This window comes from Arachis hypogaea, chromosome 8, assembly GCF_003086295.3.
Source record: "Arachis hypogaea cultivar Tifrunner chromosome 8, arahy.Tifrunner.gnm2.J5K5, whole genome shotgun sequence".
Classification (NCBI taxonomy): Eukaryota; Viridiplantae; Streptophyta; class Magnoliopsida; order Fabales; family Fabaceae; genus Arachis; species Arachis hypogaea.
In genome coordinates, this window is record NC_092043.1 from 36,148,092 (window position 1) to 36,166,413 (window position 18,322).

General features: G+C 32.9%; 2 protein-coding genes across 2 annotated transcripts; both read left to right on the forward strand.

Moving 5' to 3' along the window:
* The first annotated feature begins 3,498 nt into the window (after positions 1-3,498).
* Positions 3,499-4,944, forward strand: LOC112705323 (protein C2-DOMAIN ABA-RELATED 7-like). The gene is made up of 3 exons (XM_025756156.2): positions 3,499-3,778; positions 4,404-4,499; positions 4,630-4,944. Exons 1-3 carry the CDS (start codon positions 3,662-3,664, stop codon positions 4,942-4,944), a joined length of 528 nt encoding a protein of 175 aa, XP_025611941.2. The 5' UTR covers positions 3,499-3,661.
* Positions 4,945-8,479: 3,535 nt separating this feature from the next.
* On the forward strand, positions 8,480-9,573 carry LOC112707252 (protein NDR1-like). Its single transcript, XM_025758921.3, has one exon. The coding sequence runs from the start codon at positions 8,675-8,677 to the stop codon at positions 9,317-9,319; it is 645 nt and encodes a 214-aa protein (XP_025614706.1). The 5' UTR covers positions 8,480-8,674; the 3' UTR covers positions 9,320-9,573.
* Positions 9,574-18,322: the final 8,749 nt, after the last annotated feature.

Consider the following 18,322-nt stretch of genomic DNA (forward strand, 5'->3'; position numbering starts at 1 on the left):
AAAATTAAATTTATAGTCCTCCTTTTTCAATTTTTTTAATATATGGTTATTAACTTATTATCGTAGAAAAATTGTGACAGGAAAATAGAGTTTCTCTTTCAGTCTGAAAATGTATTTTATTGAATTGAACTGAATAACTATTATAATTAGGAAGATTCTATCATACAGAAGGCTTTTCTTTTTTTTAAGTGTTGAACACACATACATGACATACAATGAGTGAGAAAGCATGAGAAAATTGAGTCTTTATTTTGTAGCAGATTATGGATCCCATAAAGTAGCATCTAATTGGTTGCTTACTCACTTGTTTATGATTATAACGGGTTAATTTTTACAGTAACTAAAGTGTGCAGTATTTTTATAATTACTGTTGAAATTTATTACAAAAATTGTGATGGATTATTTTAAAAAAGAGTAACTCAGAGTTAAAAGGCTAATATGTTTGGGTTTAGTCAAAAAATAAGTCTTATTAAAATGCTGTTTGTAATACATAATTTAAGAGTGGATTGTAAGACCCAAAAAAAAGGACTAAATTAGATGGACCAAAATAAAGAAAAAAGAGTTATGCTTATCATGTTAAAAAATTTGTTGTTTCTTGGAAAGCCTTAAATAAAAATGTCAAAAAAAGTCTATAAAAATGTATAATTTAATAATTAAAGTTGTAACCACATTTATTGGTAGGATGAAAGATAGTGATAATATAATTTTTGGGTTGAAAATTAAGTATTATTTTTTTATGAAATTAAACACTATTTTTAAAAATTAATTGTTAATAGCAGTCAACTTTATTTACTTGTAACGTAGAGAGTACGATGCTCCTAATTATTTTGTTATTAAGTTTTTTTATGGTTATATTTATAATTTTTATTTTTTTAATTGTTAATAATTTCAATTAACATGAATAAGTGAATGAAAATACAAATAAAAATAAAAAACATGAATATGAGAAAAAAATAGAAATAAAAAGGTTATAAAAATAAATTAAAATAAATATATGAAAACTATGAAGATAAATAATTATAAAATTAAATAATTAGTAAAGATTATTAATATATATACTATGTATATTAATAATCTTTACTATGTATAAATTAATTTTCATACTATGTATTTTAATAATCTTTATTAATTATTTAATTTTTTGATTATTTAATAGTCTTTATGACTATGTATATTTATAAGTATACATATACATATAAATATGAATAATCTTTTCTTTTTTTTTTTGTCTTGCAATCTACTCTTAAATCATGTACTATAAACAGCATTTTAATAAAATTAAGATTTTTTTTGTTAAGCTCAAATATACGAGTCTTCTAACTCTGAATTACTCCTTTTTAAAATAACTCAACACAGTTGTTGCAATAAATTTTAACAGTAGTTACAAAAATACTACACACTTTAGTTACTACAAAATTAACCCAACGTTATAATTATAAACAGATGTCTAAGTAATCGACAAATGCTACTCTGTGGAACCCATCATCTTCTACAAAGCAGAGTTTTAGTTTTCCCATATTTTCTCACTCACTGTGTCTTCAGCACTTCAAAAAAAAGAAGTCTTCAACGTAGTAGAACCTCCCTTATAATTAACAACAATTACTATAAATAGTATACATTCTAACTACTTCATATTTTTACACTCTAACTAACACTGCATAGTAGAATTATAACGAACTCGGTCATGTTAGCACAACTAACTCATTTACAGCGAGCGTAACTAACTTAACTACTAATTAATTGATATTCACACTTTCTCATATAACACCTTTTCCCAAGCTAGAATTGGTGCTATCCATCATTCTAAACTTGCTTTGACACAATTAAAATTGATTGGGTGCCAGTACCTTTGTTAGTATGTTTGCCACTTGATTAGTGGTGAAAATAGGTAATAACTTTGTGATTAATTATGTCATTTATCTCTCATAATGTGATAATTTATTTTTGTGTGTTTGGTTCTCTCATCAAATACTGGATTAATCAAGATGTTCATAGATTAGTCCATTTCTAATACAATAGAAATTAAAATTATTTTTAAACTTTTTCTAAGAGGTAAGAAATATAGAATCACTAGATTTAATATTGGATTCTGCTAGTTTTTATTCGAATTGAACTGCATGGCTTAGTTAATTCAAAAGATTTGCCTGTGTTTGCAAATCAATTATTGGATTCGCCACTGACACTATTCTTCAATTGATGCATGTGTTTACAATGAATTTGTTCAACTTTTTTTTCCAAAACTCGCTAATAAAAAATGCTTACTTGAATTTTTTATTTTTGTTTAAGTAACACAAATTTTATTAGTCTCTATTCTTTGAGTCTCAAAGGAAGAGAAGGAAAGAAAAAAAAATTGAGATGAAAAATATGATAATTGATGAATAAAAATGATAAAATCTAGCAGATTCGAGAAATAACCAGAATCAATAAAATTTTTGTTAATTAAGCTTTTTTGAAATTCAATTTTTCATTAATTTTTTTATGCTCACCACACCATATTAAAATGCTGAAAAGTTTAGAGAGAATATTTTAAAAGAATTTCTTACAAATAGAAAGACAAAATTTCTCTTCGGCTGAAAAATAAATCTCATTAAATTGAACTAACTAACTATTATAATTAACAACAACTACTATAAAATAGTATACCTTCTAACTACTTGACACTACTAACACTGCATAATAGAATTATAACAAACTCTGCCATATCAGCACAACTAGCACAACTAACTTATTTATAAGTTATAACTAACTCCTTTACTGCATAACTGACTTGGCTACTAAATACTATTGACATCCACACTTTCTCATATAACAATCTATTTCTAATCCGATTGATAATATGTCTACTTTGTCAAACAAAATTTGCTATATATCTTTTTATTTCCGGAAGACTACTCTGTCTAAAAGTAAATATTTTTGTTACCAAAAAATTGTGATTTACTTAAGACAAAGGTCATTTTCGCCCTACACACTTGGGGTAAATATTAATATTTGTCCCTAACTTATTTTAGCTTATTGTTATCTCAAGCATCTTAAAAATGATTCGATGTTATTTTACCGGCAACTCAAGCAAAAATAACTAATAAAAATGGTAATATATAATAAATGTTACATGCAGCAAACTGCAAGAACAATATCCTGCAAGTTCAACCTAGTACAGTAGAGCTCCTCCAACAACGAACAAATACAGAATGTGCTAATTTTATCCTTTAATTAAAACGGACAATGGTTTTTGTTATAATCTTGATCGTAAGTTTTTAAAATACTTAAAAACTGTAACGAAATTGAAGGAATTTATTTTGTTTTTAAATTTGAGGGCATTTTTGAACACAAAGAAAATCAACTAATTAAGGCCACGTCACATAGGGGAAAAGTTTGGTGTGGCACGCATGATAAGAAAAAAACAAATATCTAAAATAGATTAGTGTAGATTAGTTTAAGTTCTGTTAGTGTTCACATCTTTATATTATTTTCTTTTGCTGAACTGATTTTGTTAAACAAATCATTGTAACCTTGCAACTTATTGTTGAGTAGTTTAATGTTAAAGAATTAGACATACATATTTATATACCAAACTAAGTTTTTCAATATGTAACAAGAATATCTCACCATCATCATCGATAGTATCCTGTGGTGATTTTCAGAGGCGACAACAAACTGTACTATGATGGACCAAATCTATGGTGTTCTCAAACTTAGGATTCAGAGAGGCATTAATCTCGCAATTCGCGATTTGCGTTCTAGTGATCCTTATGTTGTTGTCAGCATGGGTACTCATCAGGTTAGAATCTTATTATTGTTGTTATTGTTAGTTCCTTGAGAGTTCTGCGAAGATATCTTCATATATGTTAATAGAGGAAGTATAGGGAGCCAATGGAGTATTTATACAATATGTACAATGAGGGTATAGTGATGCTTATTCTGGATAGTATGAGTGTATTGTGTTTGAGAAATTAGTAGTATTTTATTCTAGATGTTCATTTTTTAACTCGCCAAATAAATATCCCATTGTATACATTGTATAAATACTCCATTGGCTCTCTAGCGAGATTCAATTAATATAATAGTTAAGATGCAAATTCCTAAGCAATTTAATTAAATATATTAAATTATTCAATAATTTTTAGTTATTATTTTTTACATAAAATTATCTTTATATAAATAAATTTATATTTTGAGTTGTTTAATTTATTTTTTTGAAATATTTTTTTCTTAATTTTCTCTATCATGTTTGGTATGCGAGTTGGAGTTAAAATGTGTAGAATAATTTTGTTAAACAAGAATTATTGTTTGTAATATTTTTTTTTTTTGAAATCCTTTTTTTCCCTTTCTCATTAGACATATGTGCTTATTATTATTAGCAAATTAAAATTATTCTTTAATTTGATATTTGATTTGGTGTGCAGAAACTGAAAACTAGGATCATGCATAAAGATCTCAATCCTGAGTGGAATGAAGAATTGACCCTTATGGTTGACGATATTAAAACTCCAATACATCTGGTATGTATTAGTCAAGTATGTAGATTGTTTAGTAGACTTATTTACTATGTCACAATAATAATTATAATTATTATATTAGATATAAAACTAATCATATACATCTGTCTAATAGTTTAAATTTTTTCTGCAGAAAGTTTTCGACAAAGACATGTTCTCAGCAGATGATGAAATGGGTGAAGCAGTTATAGATATAAGGTCATATGTTAAGTGCTGGAACAAAGGATTGGAAAAACTCCCAGATGGTTGTGTAGTGAAAAGAATTCAGCCAAATGAAAATAACTATCTTGCAGAAGAGAGTCCCTGTATTTGGCACAATGGGACTATAATCCAACGTATGCTCTTAAAATTGAGAAATGTTGAGTGTGGTGAATTACTCTGTGAACTTGAATGGGTTAGTGTACTAGGTTCTATGGGCTTATTAGAGCTACAACAATTACATGCTTAAGTATTATATAATTGCCCCTTCCTAGCTATATAATAGTGTGTATATACACGTTCAGAAATAATAGTATTATGTGTATATTTAGTGCTTGTTTAGATATTATTAAATTGATAATATTTTCTAGTATATTTAGTAAATTTTCAATAATAAAAAAAATATTAAAAAATTTAAAAAAACTTTTTAAAAAAAATGATAATTTATATTTTTTTAAATTAGAAATTTTTTTTACGTAATAAATAAATAAAAAATATTTTTATATTATTATATTTAAATATAATTAATAAATAAAAAAATATTTTTGTATAAAATATTCAAACATAAAATTATTTTTATTTTTTTAAAATAATTTTTTAAAAAAATATAACTTAAAAAAGATTTAAAAATTTATCCAAACAAGTGCTTAATTTTTTCGATAATTAGATTGTGTATATATAAAAAACACATCCAACTCTCCATTAGCCTATTGCAGAAAGTAGTCCTTTAGCACGTAATAATCTTTTCTTGTTTTTTCATCATACCTTAAGTTAACTCGCGCGTATGACTTTATATATAAAGAAATCACTCGTAGCTAAATTAGCAAAAAATTTGAAATTTTGACCCTCTAAATTTTGAATTTTATTTTAGAAAATAAAGTGTGATTTTTTACCATTTATTTTATAGGTAGGACTAAAAAAAATATAAAAAAAAATCAATAATAAAATATCATACTTTATCCTCTAAAATAAAAATCTAAAATTTAAAGGATCCAAATTCAAAAACTTGATATAAATCCACATGTGTGTTTTGATAATATAAAGCTTAATAAACTCTTGTTCCTCAATGCAAATACCCATTGAGTAGTGTCATCTCATATATATGCATCCTTATCACCATCACATAGAACTCCTGTCCATTGCATTATCCACAGTAGAAGAACCAAAATCATATCAAGAAGCCATTGTGCATTTTTATTGGCAACAAGCCATTAATGCAGAATTAAAAGCTCTAAAGAAGAACAACACTTAGTTCCTTACTACTCTATCAAAAAGCAAACATGCAGTCGGCTGTAAGTGAATCTTTAAGACAAAACTCAATATTGATTGGAGTGTGGAAAGGCACAAAACACGCCTTATTGCCAAGGGATTCACTCAAATTTCTGGGCACGATTACTTCGATACCATCATCCCTGTTGTCAAGATGAATACACTAAAAATTCTTCTTACTGTGGCAGCATCGAGGTCCTGGATTGTTCACCAACTTTATATGAATACAACATTTTCTCATGGAAATCTCCTTGAAGTCATTGATTCTAGCTTGGTATGCAAACTCACAAGATTTCTATACGGATTAAAGCAGGCTAGTTGACATTGGCACACAAAACTTGCATCAACCCTCATCAATTTTGTCTATCACCAATTAAAGCATGATGATGATTGCCTCTTCACTAAAGACACCTCTGACTCCTTCACTTCTATTCTTGTTTATGTGGACGATCTTGTCCTGACAGGTAATTACATGAAAGAGATTTAAACAGTAAAGGATCATCTCCACCACCTTTTCCAAATCAAAGATATTGGTAAGCTAAAATACTTTCTAAGAATCGAATTTGCTAGAAGCAAAGAGGGTATCACCATGAATCAATGCAAGTATTGTTTTGAATTACTAGAAGACTATGGCATGTTGGCAGCAAAGGATCCACTATCCCAATGAATTCTTCCATACAATTGTCAAAGGATACAAAAACAAAACTGGAGAGCAACACTGAGTACTGAAGATTGATCGAAAGACTACTTTACTTGGCTAACACAAGGCCAGAAATTGGCTATGTCCTAGGAAAATTAAGCAAATTCCTGGAGTGTCCTACTGATAAGCACTTTAAAACTGGATTAAGAGTCTTGAGATACTTAAAATTTGCCTCGTCACAAGGATTATTCTTCTCAACCGAGTCTGATCTTAAGGTCACAGCATATTCGGATAGTGATTGGGCAGCATGCCCTGATTCCAGACGATCAGTGATTGGATACTGTCTTTTGTGGGAATGAGTCTCATCATATGGAAGAGCAAGAAGCAGAATATGGTGGCAAGATCCTCAGCTGAGGCTGAGTATAGAGCTCTTGCAGCAGCCACCTGTGAAGCTTAATGGATTGCATTCATCATGGTTGAACTCAAGCTGCCACTTACAAAGCCAATTGTTATATATTGTGATAGCCAAGTAGCATTACACATTGCTGTCAATTTGGTGTTTCATAAAAGAACAAAGCACATTGAAGCAGATTGCCATATAGTTCGTGCTAAAGCAAAGGAGAATGTGACCAAGTTGCTACCCATTAGATCTGCAGAATAAGCCGCTGTTATCCTGACCAAATCACTCAGTCCCAAACTGTTTGCATCTTGTCATCGCAAGTTTAGGCTCCCTGATATACATGCGCCTGACTTGACATCCATACCTTTTCTCACTTTACTGCATACATGTGTTAAATAGTATAGAAGTTTGTTGGTTTGTTTGTATTAATTATGTTAGCATATTTATCATTAGTCAGTTAGTTACTCTTTGAAACTATGTATAAATAAACCAACTTATACCAAAGGAAGTTAGTTCAATCACATTTTTCATTTTTGCATTTTTTCTCACACTGAGAATGGGAAAAAGCTTTCTCCAATTCATTCGAGTTCTTGAGTGTCTCCCCTAAAGCTCAAGCAACACTTTTCACACATCGATTCTTGGATTTTCAATTAACAAAACATGAGTTATCAAATGCAGGTTCAAGTAAATTAACCCATCAACAACAAAAAAAACTTCACAGTCAGGGATGAGATCCCAAAATAGCAAAATGGCAAAATTTTTTTATGGGACAAAAAATCTAGAATTTAGCTAAAATTTTAAAAACTAAATAGAGATTTGTAACATAATCTCTTTTGATGTGTTGGACCACTTTTTTTGAATGAAATCTCTTCTTTTTTAAAAACATTAATTGATCATCAAATCGATAAAAATAAAAATTTAAAAGTGTAACTATTTTGTTTTAAATTTTGACCAATTTCCTATCAAATAATTTTTTATTTTGAATTAGACTAATTTAATAATTAATTTTCAATTAACTAGATCAAACCAATCAATTCAACCTAATTCTTAAAAGTTAAAACCATAGATTTAGCTAAAAAATAAAATTTTAAGAGAGTTCTATAGAATCTGCCTACTATAATTATATAATTTGGAGAGAATGGATGAGATATTGAGATGCATATTTATATATATGTAAAAAAAGACCACTTTATGTTTATCACCTCAATTATTTTTTATATTAATAAGATGTTATTAATTTTAGCATGGTAAGTAATATAGCTTTTTCCCGGTTACATAAGGGGAAAAAGGGGGAATCTAGGAGCCATTTAAACTACAATTTATTGGCTCGTAAATATTAATTAAGTAGGGAGTGTTAATAAGACATAGAATATTTAAACAGAATGAACAAAAAGAAAGCAAAATTAAACAAAGTTGGTCAGAAATTATAAACTTTGAATAAAAAATTAAAAATAAAATATAATTTCGCAATTTCTTTTAAATTTGATTCTCGGTCCGTATATATTCTCTTTAAGGAAGCCGTTAACAAAAATAAAAATAAAAAGCTGCAGCAAATAAAGAAACCCCGCACGCACTCAACAGTCAAAACTCTATCTCTACATTTTTTCCTTCCCTCTCTTTCTCTCTCTCTCTAGACTCCCGGCGGTGTCACCACCACCCCCACCACGGCAGATGGCGGAGCAACACAGCTGCTGCTCATGCTGCTTCAGCTTCATAATAACCATGGGCCTCACCGCCCTCTTCTTCTGGCTCTCCCTCCGTGTTGACCAACCAAAATTCTATCTCGAGTCAATTTACGTTCCTGCCCTCAACAGATCCCTTCCGTCAACAACAAAAAACGACACCGTTTTATTCAAAATGAAGTTCACGAACCCTAACAAAGACAAAGGGATCAAATACGACGCCGTTCGGGTCAACATCTCCGTCTTCCTCTCCCAAAATACCACGCGCCTACTCTCCAACTCCACCGCCGTCGCTCCTTTCTACCAGGGCCGCCAGAAGAAGGCGCATAAGCCTAGCTCTGCCTCCTTCGTCGGAAACCTCACTCCGGCGGCGGGGATGGACGGGAAGGTGTATTTCCGGGTGGATTTTGCGACCGCGGTGAAGTACAAGATCTTGTTTTGGTACACGAAGCGACACGGTATGTGGGGAGGGGCAAATGTGGAAATTAACAATGGGGGTGTGAAGGTGTATCCAAAACCGGTGAGGCTTGGCAACGAGCCACCGAGGATCGTGAACGGCGCACCGGTCTTCCGTGGAGGCTATCGTGCGCTTCTTCCGCTATTCCTAGCCGCGTGGATAATGCGCACTCGTTGACTTGACTTGACTTGACTTGACTTGACTAGTCTGTATTTTTATTGGAGGAATTATTTTAATTAATTTAATTTAGTTATTTATTTATTTTTAAAAAAGCAGTGAGACTTAAAAGTTCACTGCCATTTTTTTCCCTCACCACTCATAACCACTCTATATGAGCCAACCTAAATGTGCAATGTGTATAATAGATTAAATTTTAGGCTAAATCTTTAGTTTATGAATAAAATGAACATCATCTATATTATCCAGAATAACCATCTGATAAACATCTCATATTAATAAAAAGCTAATTTTAGGTTCATCAAGATTCGAATTCTTGACCTTCCGGAATTTGGAATTTTAATACCATATCCTGAAACCACTCATCCCAAAAACGTAATCTGATAGAACAATGTAACACTAATAATTATATCTCTAATATTTTCTAAACTTTTATTGTACACATTGTACGCTTAGGTCATTGACTCCCTATACTTTCTCTTGTTTTATTCATTCATCATTGTGTCATGTAAACCCAAAAAATGGAACATTAATTATTTGCTTTAGCGGTTAGTATTAATTTCACTGCCATTAGTTCTGTTCCCAGTCTGCATTCATTGTCCACTATTACCTTATGTACTTGTATATTGCTATACATCAATGCGTGCAGTTTGACTAATCAATGACGGAGTGAAAATAGGAACTCTGGCATTAATCAATGGTGCTAAATCACAAGGAAGATTATTGGCCTCAGTTGTAAGATGATTTGATAATGGTGACTTTGGTGTTATTCTTATCAGTTTTGTTGATGGCAATGCCAAAGTCATTCGATGAGTAAGAGGTTCGATAGTATATTGTGTTTGTAGTATGATCACAATTTTGGTGATGCTGCTGCTGGATATTTCATTATTTTGGATGCAGTTACATTCATTATTAAATGTTGAGAGTTCATCATTGACTGGCATTCAAGGAATTGTAGGCCGTGATGAATAAATAGAACTAAGTTTTTAATTAAAAAATAAAATTTTAATTAGTTAATATTAATAAATTTTTTATTGTAAATTTATTTTTTGAAAAATTTGGATCTTTTAAAAGAATTAGTGTCTAAAATTAGGATTACGAATTTTAAATCTTGGATATAAAATTGATAATTTAGGATAAAAAAATTTAAAGATTTGTTGATATTATTAAGTAAAAAAATATCTCTCTAATTAAATTCATTTCATTAAACATGTCTCTCTTTGATAAACCTTAATCATGAACAATCTACTCTTACAATGTTCATTAGTCACACTTTTTTCCCCTCAAACTATCCTTACCCTCTCTCCAAAAAATTTTTATTTGTTAAATACTTAGTTTTTAATCATTTTTATTTAACAAACTAGTTTTTAAATTTTTATTTCTCAGAAAATCGATATTTACTTAAATTTTTTTATACATAGATCAACTAATTTTAAAAAATATAGATTTTTTAAGGAGCTTTTATATATATTTTTTAAAATAATAATAATAATTGATATGACCGTTATAACTCGTCCTTAATGCTATAACTAGGCAGTATACGTTATAGATCAGTTATCAATAATGGGTATTAAAAGAAATATTGTAATACTGTAATATGCTATTACTCTCCATTAATGCGAATTATTGAGAGTATAACTGTCGATGCTTCATCCCAAAATATAAAAGGGAGGTCAAAAGTTTATTTGACACATTGCATTCTGCAAAACTTATCACTCATTTACTTACTTGAGCGTTGGAGTGTCTTTTACATGTACCTACCCCCTTGTTCTCTCATCGTCGATGTACACCTCATCCTGACGGAAAGCTTACAAGTATTCACCAGCGGACAAGCTATACACTGGTCAACCTCTACAAGAACAATTAGTGCTATACACTGGTCAACCTCTACAAGAACAATTAGTGCCATCTGTGGGGACTCAAAATAAAAACCCTTCTTTCTATAGGACCCAAAACTCTCATACCTGCTCATGGCTGACCTACCTCCTCTCATACCATCCGAGCTTCTTCGAATGGTAACGGAATTACAACAGGTTAATCAATACATGGCAAAAAAAAATTGAAATTGTGTAAGTGAAAGAGCAAAATTAATAAAAATAGCACAACAAGCAATAACTCGTATAAGGTATAATCAAATGATGAAAAGAACTACTTATTCATCCTTAGGAATAATCAAATAATCATATGTATAAGGTGCTTGTTACAAAAAGTGACAAGTTTTGATAAAAATCAAGTTAAGTCAACTCAAACAAATGCAAAGCATTAACAAGGAACAAATACCTTATTATGTGATTATATTGACTTAAAAATCATGATGAACAAGCAATTCAATTCAATTCACTACTTTCAATATGTACTTGTTCGAAATTTCACCAAAAAGGAAATCCAAAGTCAATTTTCATATCAAATAGGTGCTAGCAACTCAAAGCAACAACAAGTACAATATTGAAATTCTAATCCAAAATAACATGATAATCATTCAAAAGTGCACAATTCTTGATTAGAATGCCAAACAAGGAGATAGTCCAACACATATGGTAGCTATAACACATGCATTAAACAGAAAGTTCATTCACGCATTATGTTAAACACATGGAGTGCAGTGTACATATTCATCAATTTCAAGCCAAAAATTCAAACATGAACAACCCATAATCCAAAGATTAAACACTTGCAATTATCAACAAACAAAGCATTAAGCAAAACTTAACCTAAATAACCAAAGTTAAATAAAGAAAACAAAAATTAAGCAAGCAACTAAACATAAAAAGAAGATTAAAATAAGAAAATTGAAAAGATGAAGAACAGAAAAGAAATGGATAGATAAGTGATGCGTGAGCATCTTTCTTATCTTTTCATAGTGAATTTGCACTTAAATTGTTGAGTTTAATTAAGAATTAATTATCTTTTAGCCACTATGGATGCTACTTTGAGTCTTGTACATTTCTGTTTATTTTAGGTAGCATTCAGCTGGATTTGATGGAGTTTCTGCGGCACAAGAATTAAAGGAGAAAACCAGCGAGGAACGACGCGTACGCATGACTGACGCATGCGCGTGATTTGGAGCTTTCCATGGCGACGCGTGCGTGTGGATGACGCGTACGTGTGATTTGAAGATTTGCACAGCGACGCGTGCACGTACTTGACTCGTACGCGTGACACGCGGAAAAGACTATCAACGCGTATGCGTGACTGATGCGTACGCGTGACATGCGCCACGTGTAGAAAACTCAAGTAAGGCGCAGCTCTCTGCCAAGTTAGGCGCGGATCCAATGAAGCCAAGTGGTCCCCACGTTACAAGGCGTGGATTATTTAATTGATTCTAATTCAAATTTGAATTTGAAAATAGGGAAAGATATTATCTTAATTTTAGATATTAGATTTTAAAAATTAATTAGGATTAGTTATAAAAAGGAGAAACTTTTCTTCTTTAGGGAAGGCCATTAGATTGGAACTCTGTACATTTTATCAGAATCCTTATTTTCTCTGAACCATGAGCAACTAAACCTCCATTGTTAAGGTTAGGAGCTCTGTCTATTTGTATGGATTGATTTTATTACTTTTTCTATTTTAATTCACGTATGAATTTATAATTTAAGAATTGTTTTCGCTCTTTATCTTATTAATTTTGGTGGAACGGAAGTATGACCCTCTTTCTATTTGAGTTCTTGTAAAACTTGGAAAAGCTCTTTACTTGAACAACAGCTTGAAAACATACTCTCCTAAATTTTAATTATCTGGATTTAACGGGATACGTGACATATAATCCTTTTATTTTTTGGTAATTAGAGTTTTTGTGGCATATAAACTGGAATTTGATCATGCAGCTTCTAATTGGAATTAATTGATCAATGAATTGGCAGTTAATGAATTTTAGAGGAGACTAGAAAGGTCTAAAGAATTAGGGTCTAGTCACATATAGTTTGCCATAAATTAAATCCTACATGATTAAAATAGTTAGTAAGAAAAGTTAATCTGGAAAAATAGATAACTATGAAGCCTTAACTGTTTCTCCAATATTTTATTTTCAACTTATTTACTTGCGTGCCTGCCTTCTGATATTTTCAATTTAAACATTTTGAATATCTCAAAACCCTTTTCTGCTTGCCTAACTAAGCCAATCAATTAATCATTATTGCTTGATCCATCAATCATCGTGGGATCGATCCTTACTCACGTAAGGTATTACTTGGTACGACCCGGTGCACTTGTCGGTTAGTCTGTGGTTGTAAAAATACCGCACCAATAACAGTGGCACATGTGATAGCCACTGTGAGGCTCACGACGGCGAAGTTTTGCCGGAGAAGAGAAGAAAGAGAGAAGAGAAAGAAAGAAGGAAGAAGAAATAAAAGAAAGAAGAAGGAGAAGAAGAAAAGAGAAGAAATAGGGAGAGAGAGAAGTGGTAGCGGCAGTAGTGGTTCCGGCAGTGGTCGCCGGAAGGAATGGGGCTGGGCGGGATGAGCAGCGACATCAAGGATAAGAAAGAAGAAAACTGCTGGCTGAACAGGGCATCCTTTCCTATTAATGCCCAGAATGCGACCTGTGCGTACGCACAAGGGAGTGTGCGTATGCACACCAACAAAAATTGGGGGCGTTCATACGCACAAGACGTGCGAGCGCTGCAGGCAGAGAGGGTGTCAAGACGCATGTGTGCGCACGAGGCTGTGCACACGCATAGGACACTTCTCTCTCTCCTTTTTTTTGAAATAAGGTAAAATGACCATGTGTGCGTACATACAGAGAGACGTGCGTACGCACAGAATGAAAATGTAGTGGGGTGCGCGTGTATAGAGTGTGCGAGCGCTGTGAACAGAACGTGTGCAAACAGGTGTGCGTATGCACATTGCTGTGCGCACGCACAGATGGAAAAAAATAGGCGAAGCGTGCGTACGCACAAGGCTGTGCGCACGCACAGAACTCTGTTTCTGCAACATTTTTAATGCCTCTAAGGCACCAACCATGATATGAATCAAAGATTTTCAACCCTAAAACATATCATTCTTTAAAAACACATGATCAAACATAAAATGCAACTAATTCTAGCCTAGAATTTAATCAAACATAGGTAATCAAAGAGATAAAATTCAACAAACAAAAACTAAAAGAAAGAAGAGTTGAAAGGATATTACTATGGTAGGGTGTCTGCCACCTAACACTTTGGTTTTAAGTTCTAAAGTTGCACTTTTGGTTGGAGCTTACATCAAGGAGGCTTGTGCTTCCATCCATACTTGAGTTGCCAACCATGCTTGCTCTTGATTGGGCCTCCGGGGTCCCAAATGAAGCGCGTCAAACTCTCAAGCAACCTCAAGCAAGAAATTGGGATCCAAAATTGTTGATTGTAGAGTCGTATGTCCGGATCTCACACTTTGGTTTCTCTATCATCTTTTTGTTGATTTTACTTGTGTCCTTGGATGAACAACCTTTCCAAGCACCTTTGAAGCACCCAATAAAACCTTGTGATCCTCCCAGTTGGACCTTGTACCACTTATGCTTTGAACTCCTTTGGGAACCAACACCCATTTCTTCATCAATTAACACCCCAAGAAGCACCTTAAGTTGGTGCTCCGTTTCCAAGAGAGTATATTGGTATGGGCCTATGAAGCTCATTGAGAAAATTGTTACCCACTCAAATGGCCTTTGGATTGAAATCACCCTATTGAAACCTTGCATGAATGCCTCCACTTCTTGGGTGACCACCTCTTCCTAGCCACTTTTTTCCTAGCACTTCCCTTTCTCTCTCAAACTCCAAGGGGAAAGCTTCCTCAAGATCATTGAGGGGGTTGACCAAGGTGGACAAAAAATCATTGATGATGCAATCCACTTCTTGATCAAACTCCCTTAATTCCCCATTTACCTCTTTCGGTTCACTAGTTCTACCTTCCTCCTCTTATGACTCAAGCTTCAATTCCACTCCCTCTATTTGAGGTTCCATATTCTCCTCCTCACTACACTCCTTAATAGATCCTCCACCTTCATCAAGGGGGTGCTTTGATTGCTTGAGTGTAGCAAGGCCAAGCAGTTCACCGCTTCGACTATAGTAGTCATGAACTCCTCTTTCTTCTTTCGGAACCCTTCTTGCTCTTGGAAGAATGCTTGAAGGTCTTGTTGTTCTTGGGGCAAGGGTTGGAAAATATCACAATTGGATAAAAGAGAAGGTTCAAAGGTTGGAAGAAAGGAAGTATAATTGGAAGGTGTGTTATGTGGGTGAGGGTATTGAGGTACCGTTGGTGTATAAGGATGTGGTGGTTCATATGGTTGATAGCAAGGTGTATAGTCATTTTGATTCCATGGAGGTGGATGGTGTGGTGCTTGAAGGTTTGGCGTTTGAGGGTTGTGTATGGGGTGTCTTTCATATCTTTGGGTTTGATATTCACATAGGGGAGAGTTTGGCTCGTTGTAGTATGGAGAAGGTGATTGTCATGAGTATTGCTCATACACAATTGGCTCCTCCGTTAATTGATTCTCCCACTCTATGAAGCAATCCCAATTTGAATTCATCATACCCTATAAAATACTCACAACCAAGCTCCAGGCAACAAGAGTGATAGTTCATAGAGAAAGTAGAAAATAGAAGCAAAAGATATCAACAACCAAGAAAGACAAATACCTAAGTATCAATAAAAATAACCAAATAACCAAAAAGTAAGATATTTACACTATTGACATATTTATAACAACCTAAGATATAACACCAATTATAATTTTCTGGTAACGGCGCCAAAAACTTGATGAGATAATTAGTGTTGATCTAGAATTTCTCAGAATAGAATCTCTTCGTTACAAGTATAGCCAAATCAACAATTAACTCCCAACATCAAAGTTTAATTTTCCAAATACAAATATTAAACCGAGAGTAATGAAATCTCGAATTGTTCTCCCTAGGAATGCAATTGAAGTGTCACACTTTCGTTGTGAGGAAAGGGGATTTTGAAATTAAAGAACAAAATTTTAAAAGAACAAAGAAATAAAAGAATCAAGAGATGATCAAAATTGATATGAATATAAGTAAAAAGGGAAATAAGATCAAAACTAGTGAAAATGCTAGATATGCATAAAGAGCCTTGACTTGGGAATGAGAATCCAAGGAATCCTATCATTGCCATAACCACAACTATAGTAATTATAATGAGTCAATCTTGCTTAGTTAACTCCTAACATCGAGGAGTAGGTCAAGAAAGCATAATTGACCTTGATCCATAAGTCCTAACTAATTTACCAAATTAATTGGTAAAAAGCTAGCTTCAATGGACACAAGAGTCAACTAACTACCCAGGAATTACCACTAAATGTCGAACATCATGACTCTAGTATCCTAGGAACTCAAATCTCAAGTCAAGATGTGAAAATCTACTTAAAATCTAAAGTTGGCATTTTTACAAACACCTTATGAGCATAAAAGCAAAACATGGGAAATTGCAAAGAAAAATGGAAAACTATAACCAACTATTCACAAAATCAACAATAGAAACTCAAGCAAGCATATATAAACCATAAAAGACAAAATTCATCAATCAAAACTTCAAGAACTCAAAATTGAAAATATTAACAAAGTACTTGAACCAAAGAAAAATGAAAGTAAAGATAACGTAATTAAAGAAAAATTTAAGAAGTACTTATAAAAGATTAGCAAAATCCAAAATCAAAGCTTGCTATAAAATGCTACAATGGAGATGGAAATAAAACCTAAGAGAGAATTCTCTACTCTATACTACTCCTACTCCTAAAACTATGGAAAATTGTAAAAATAAAGTTCTAAGTCCTAATGAAAGCTAATTCCTTCATATGTGTTGATATCCCCTTCATATAGCAGTTCAATTTGGCTTCAACACACTCAAAATTGGACCAAGAGAGCCCCAAAATCGTGAGTCACGTGCTTCATTAATGAATCTACGTGCAGGAACCTGTGCGTACGCACACTTCGCAGAAAATTCACTTGTGCGTACGCACAGATGGTTGTGTGCATGCACACTAGCCGATTTCCTTCTTGTACACACGCACAGATACTTGTGTGCACGCACACTTAACTGTGTGCTTCCTCCTTGTTTTTTCATGTGTTCTCCCTTTGTACATGTTTCCTTCCATTTTTGCCTAGCTATTCATGCCTAATTGACCTGAAATCACTCACAAAATACATCACGGCATTGAATGACATAAAAGTGGAATTAAAATGATTAATTTAAGCACAAAAACGCATGTTTTCACATTTAGGTTCACTTTAGGGATCAAACACAAAAGTATGCTATTTTGGTGATTAAGTGTGAGTTTATATGATGAAATCCATCCAAATCAAACCAAAATATCTCATCAAATATGGACTCATCAATGATCTAGGAGGTTGGCAGCCACTGTCGTTGGCTCTCAGTGCAGCCTTGATTGCCTGGGATCTGTTAGAAATAATCAATAGGCCGTCTGATGGGTTATATGTCGTTTCAAATTGGTAAGGAAGAAAGACTAGGACTAGATGCTCTCAGACTCAACAATTACAAAAGTAATAGGAAGAATGTTGCTGTTACTGTCTTGTGTTACTGTAATAAGCAAAACACCACCATATTTGTCATACAGGTGCGTGCCATCGACAGAGACGAATGACTTACAATGCTTGAATGCCTCCACACAGACAAAAAATGCCCAGAATATCTTATCAAACATACTACAGTTGCGCACCATAAGGTGTCCATCATAGTACGGTACGGCCTTGAACTTACATATTGTTCAAGGACAATAACTCTGCAGTGCTTGCAGCAACCTAGACACCTTATTATATGACTCCTCCCAATTGTCATATATTTGCGCAATTGCCTTTTGCTTCACTATCTAGACATTTTTATACGAGGGTTTGAAGTGATAACTTTGCCTAACTGCACCTTGTAGTACAGGGATGCTGACGGATAGGTTGGACTGTATCAATGGCATGATGACACGACAGATGAGACTGCTGTCCAACTGTCGATGGTCCTGAGACATGGTTGGTGCTAAACACGTGTGCACTGTTCCAATCACACA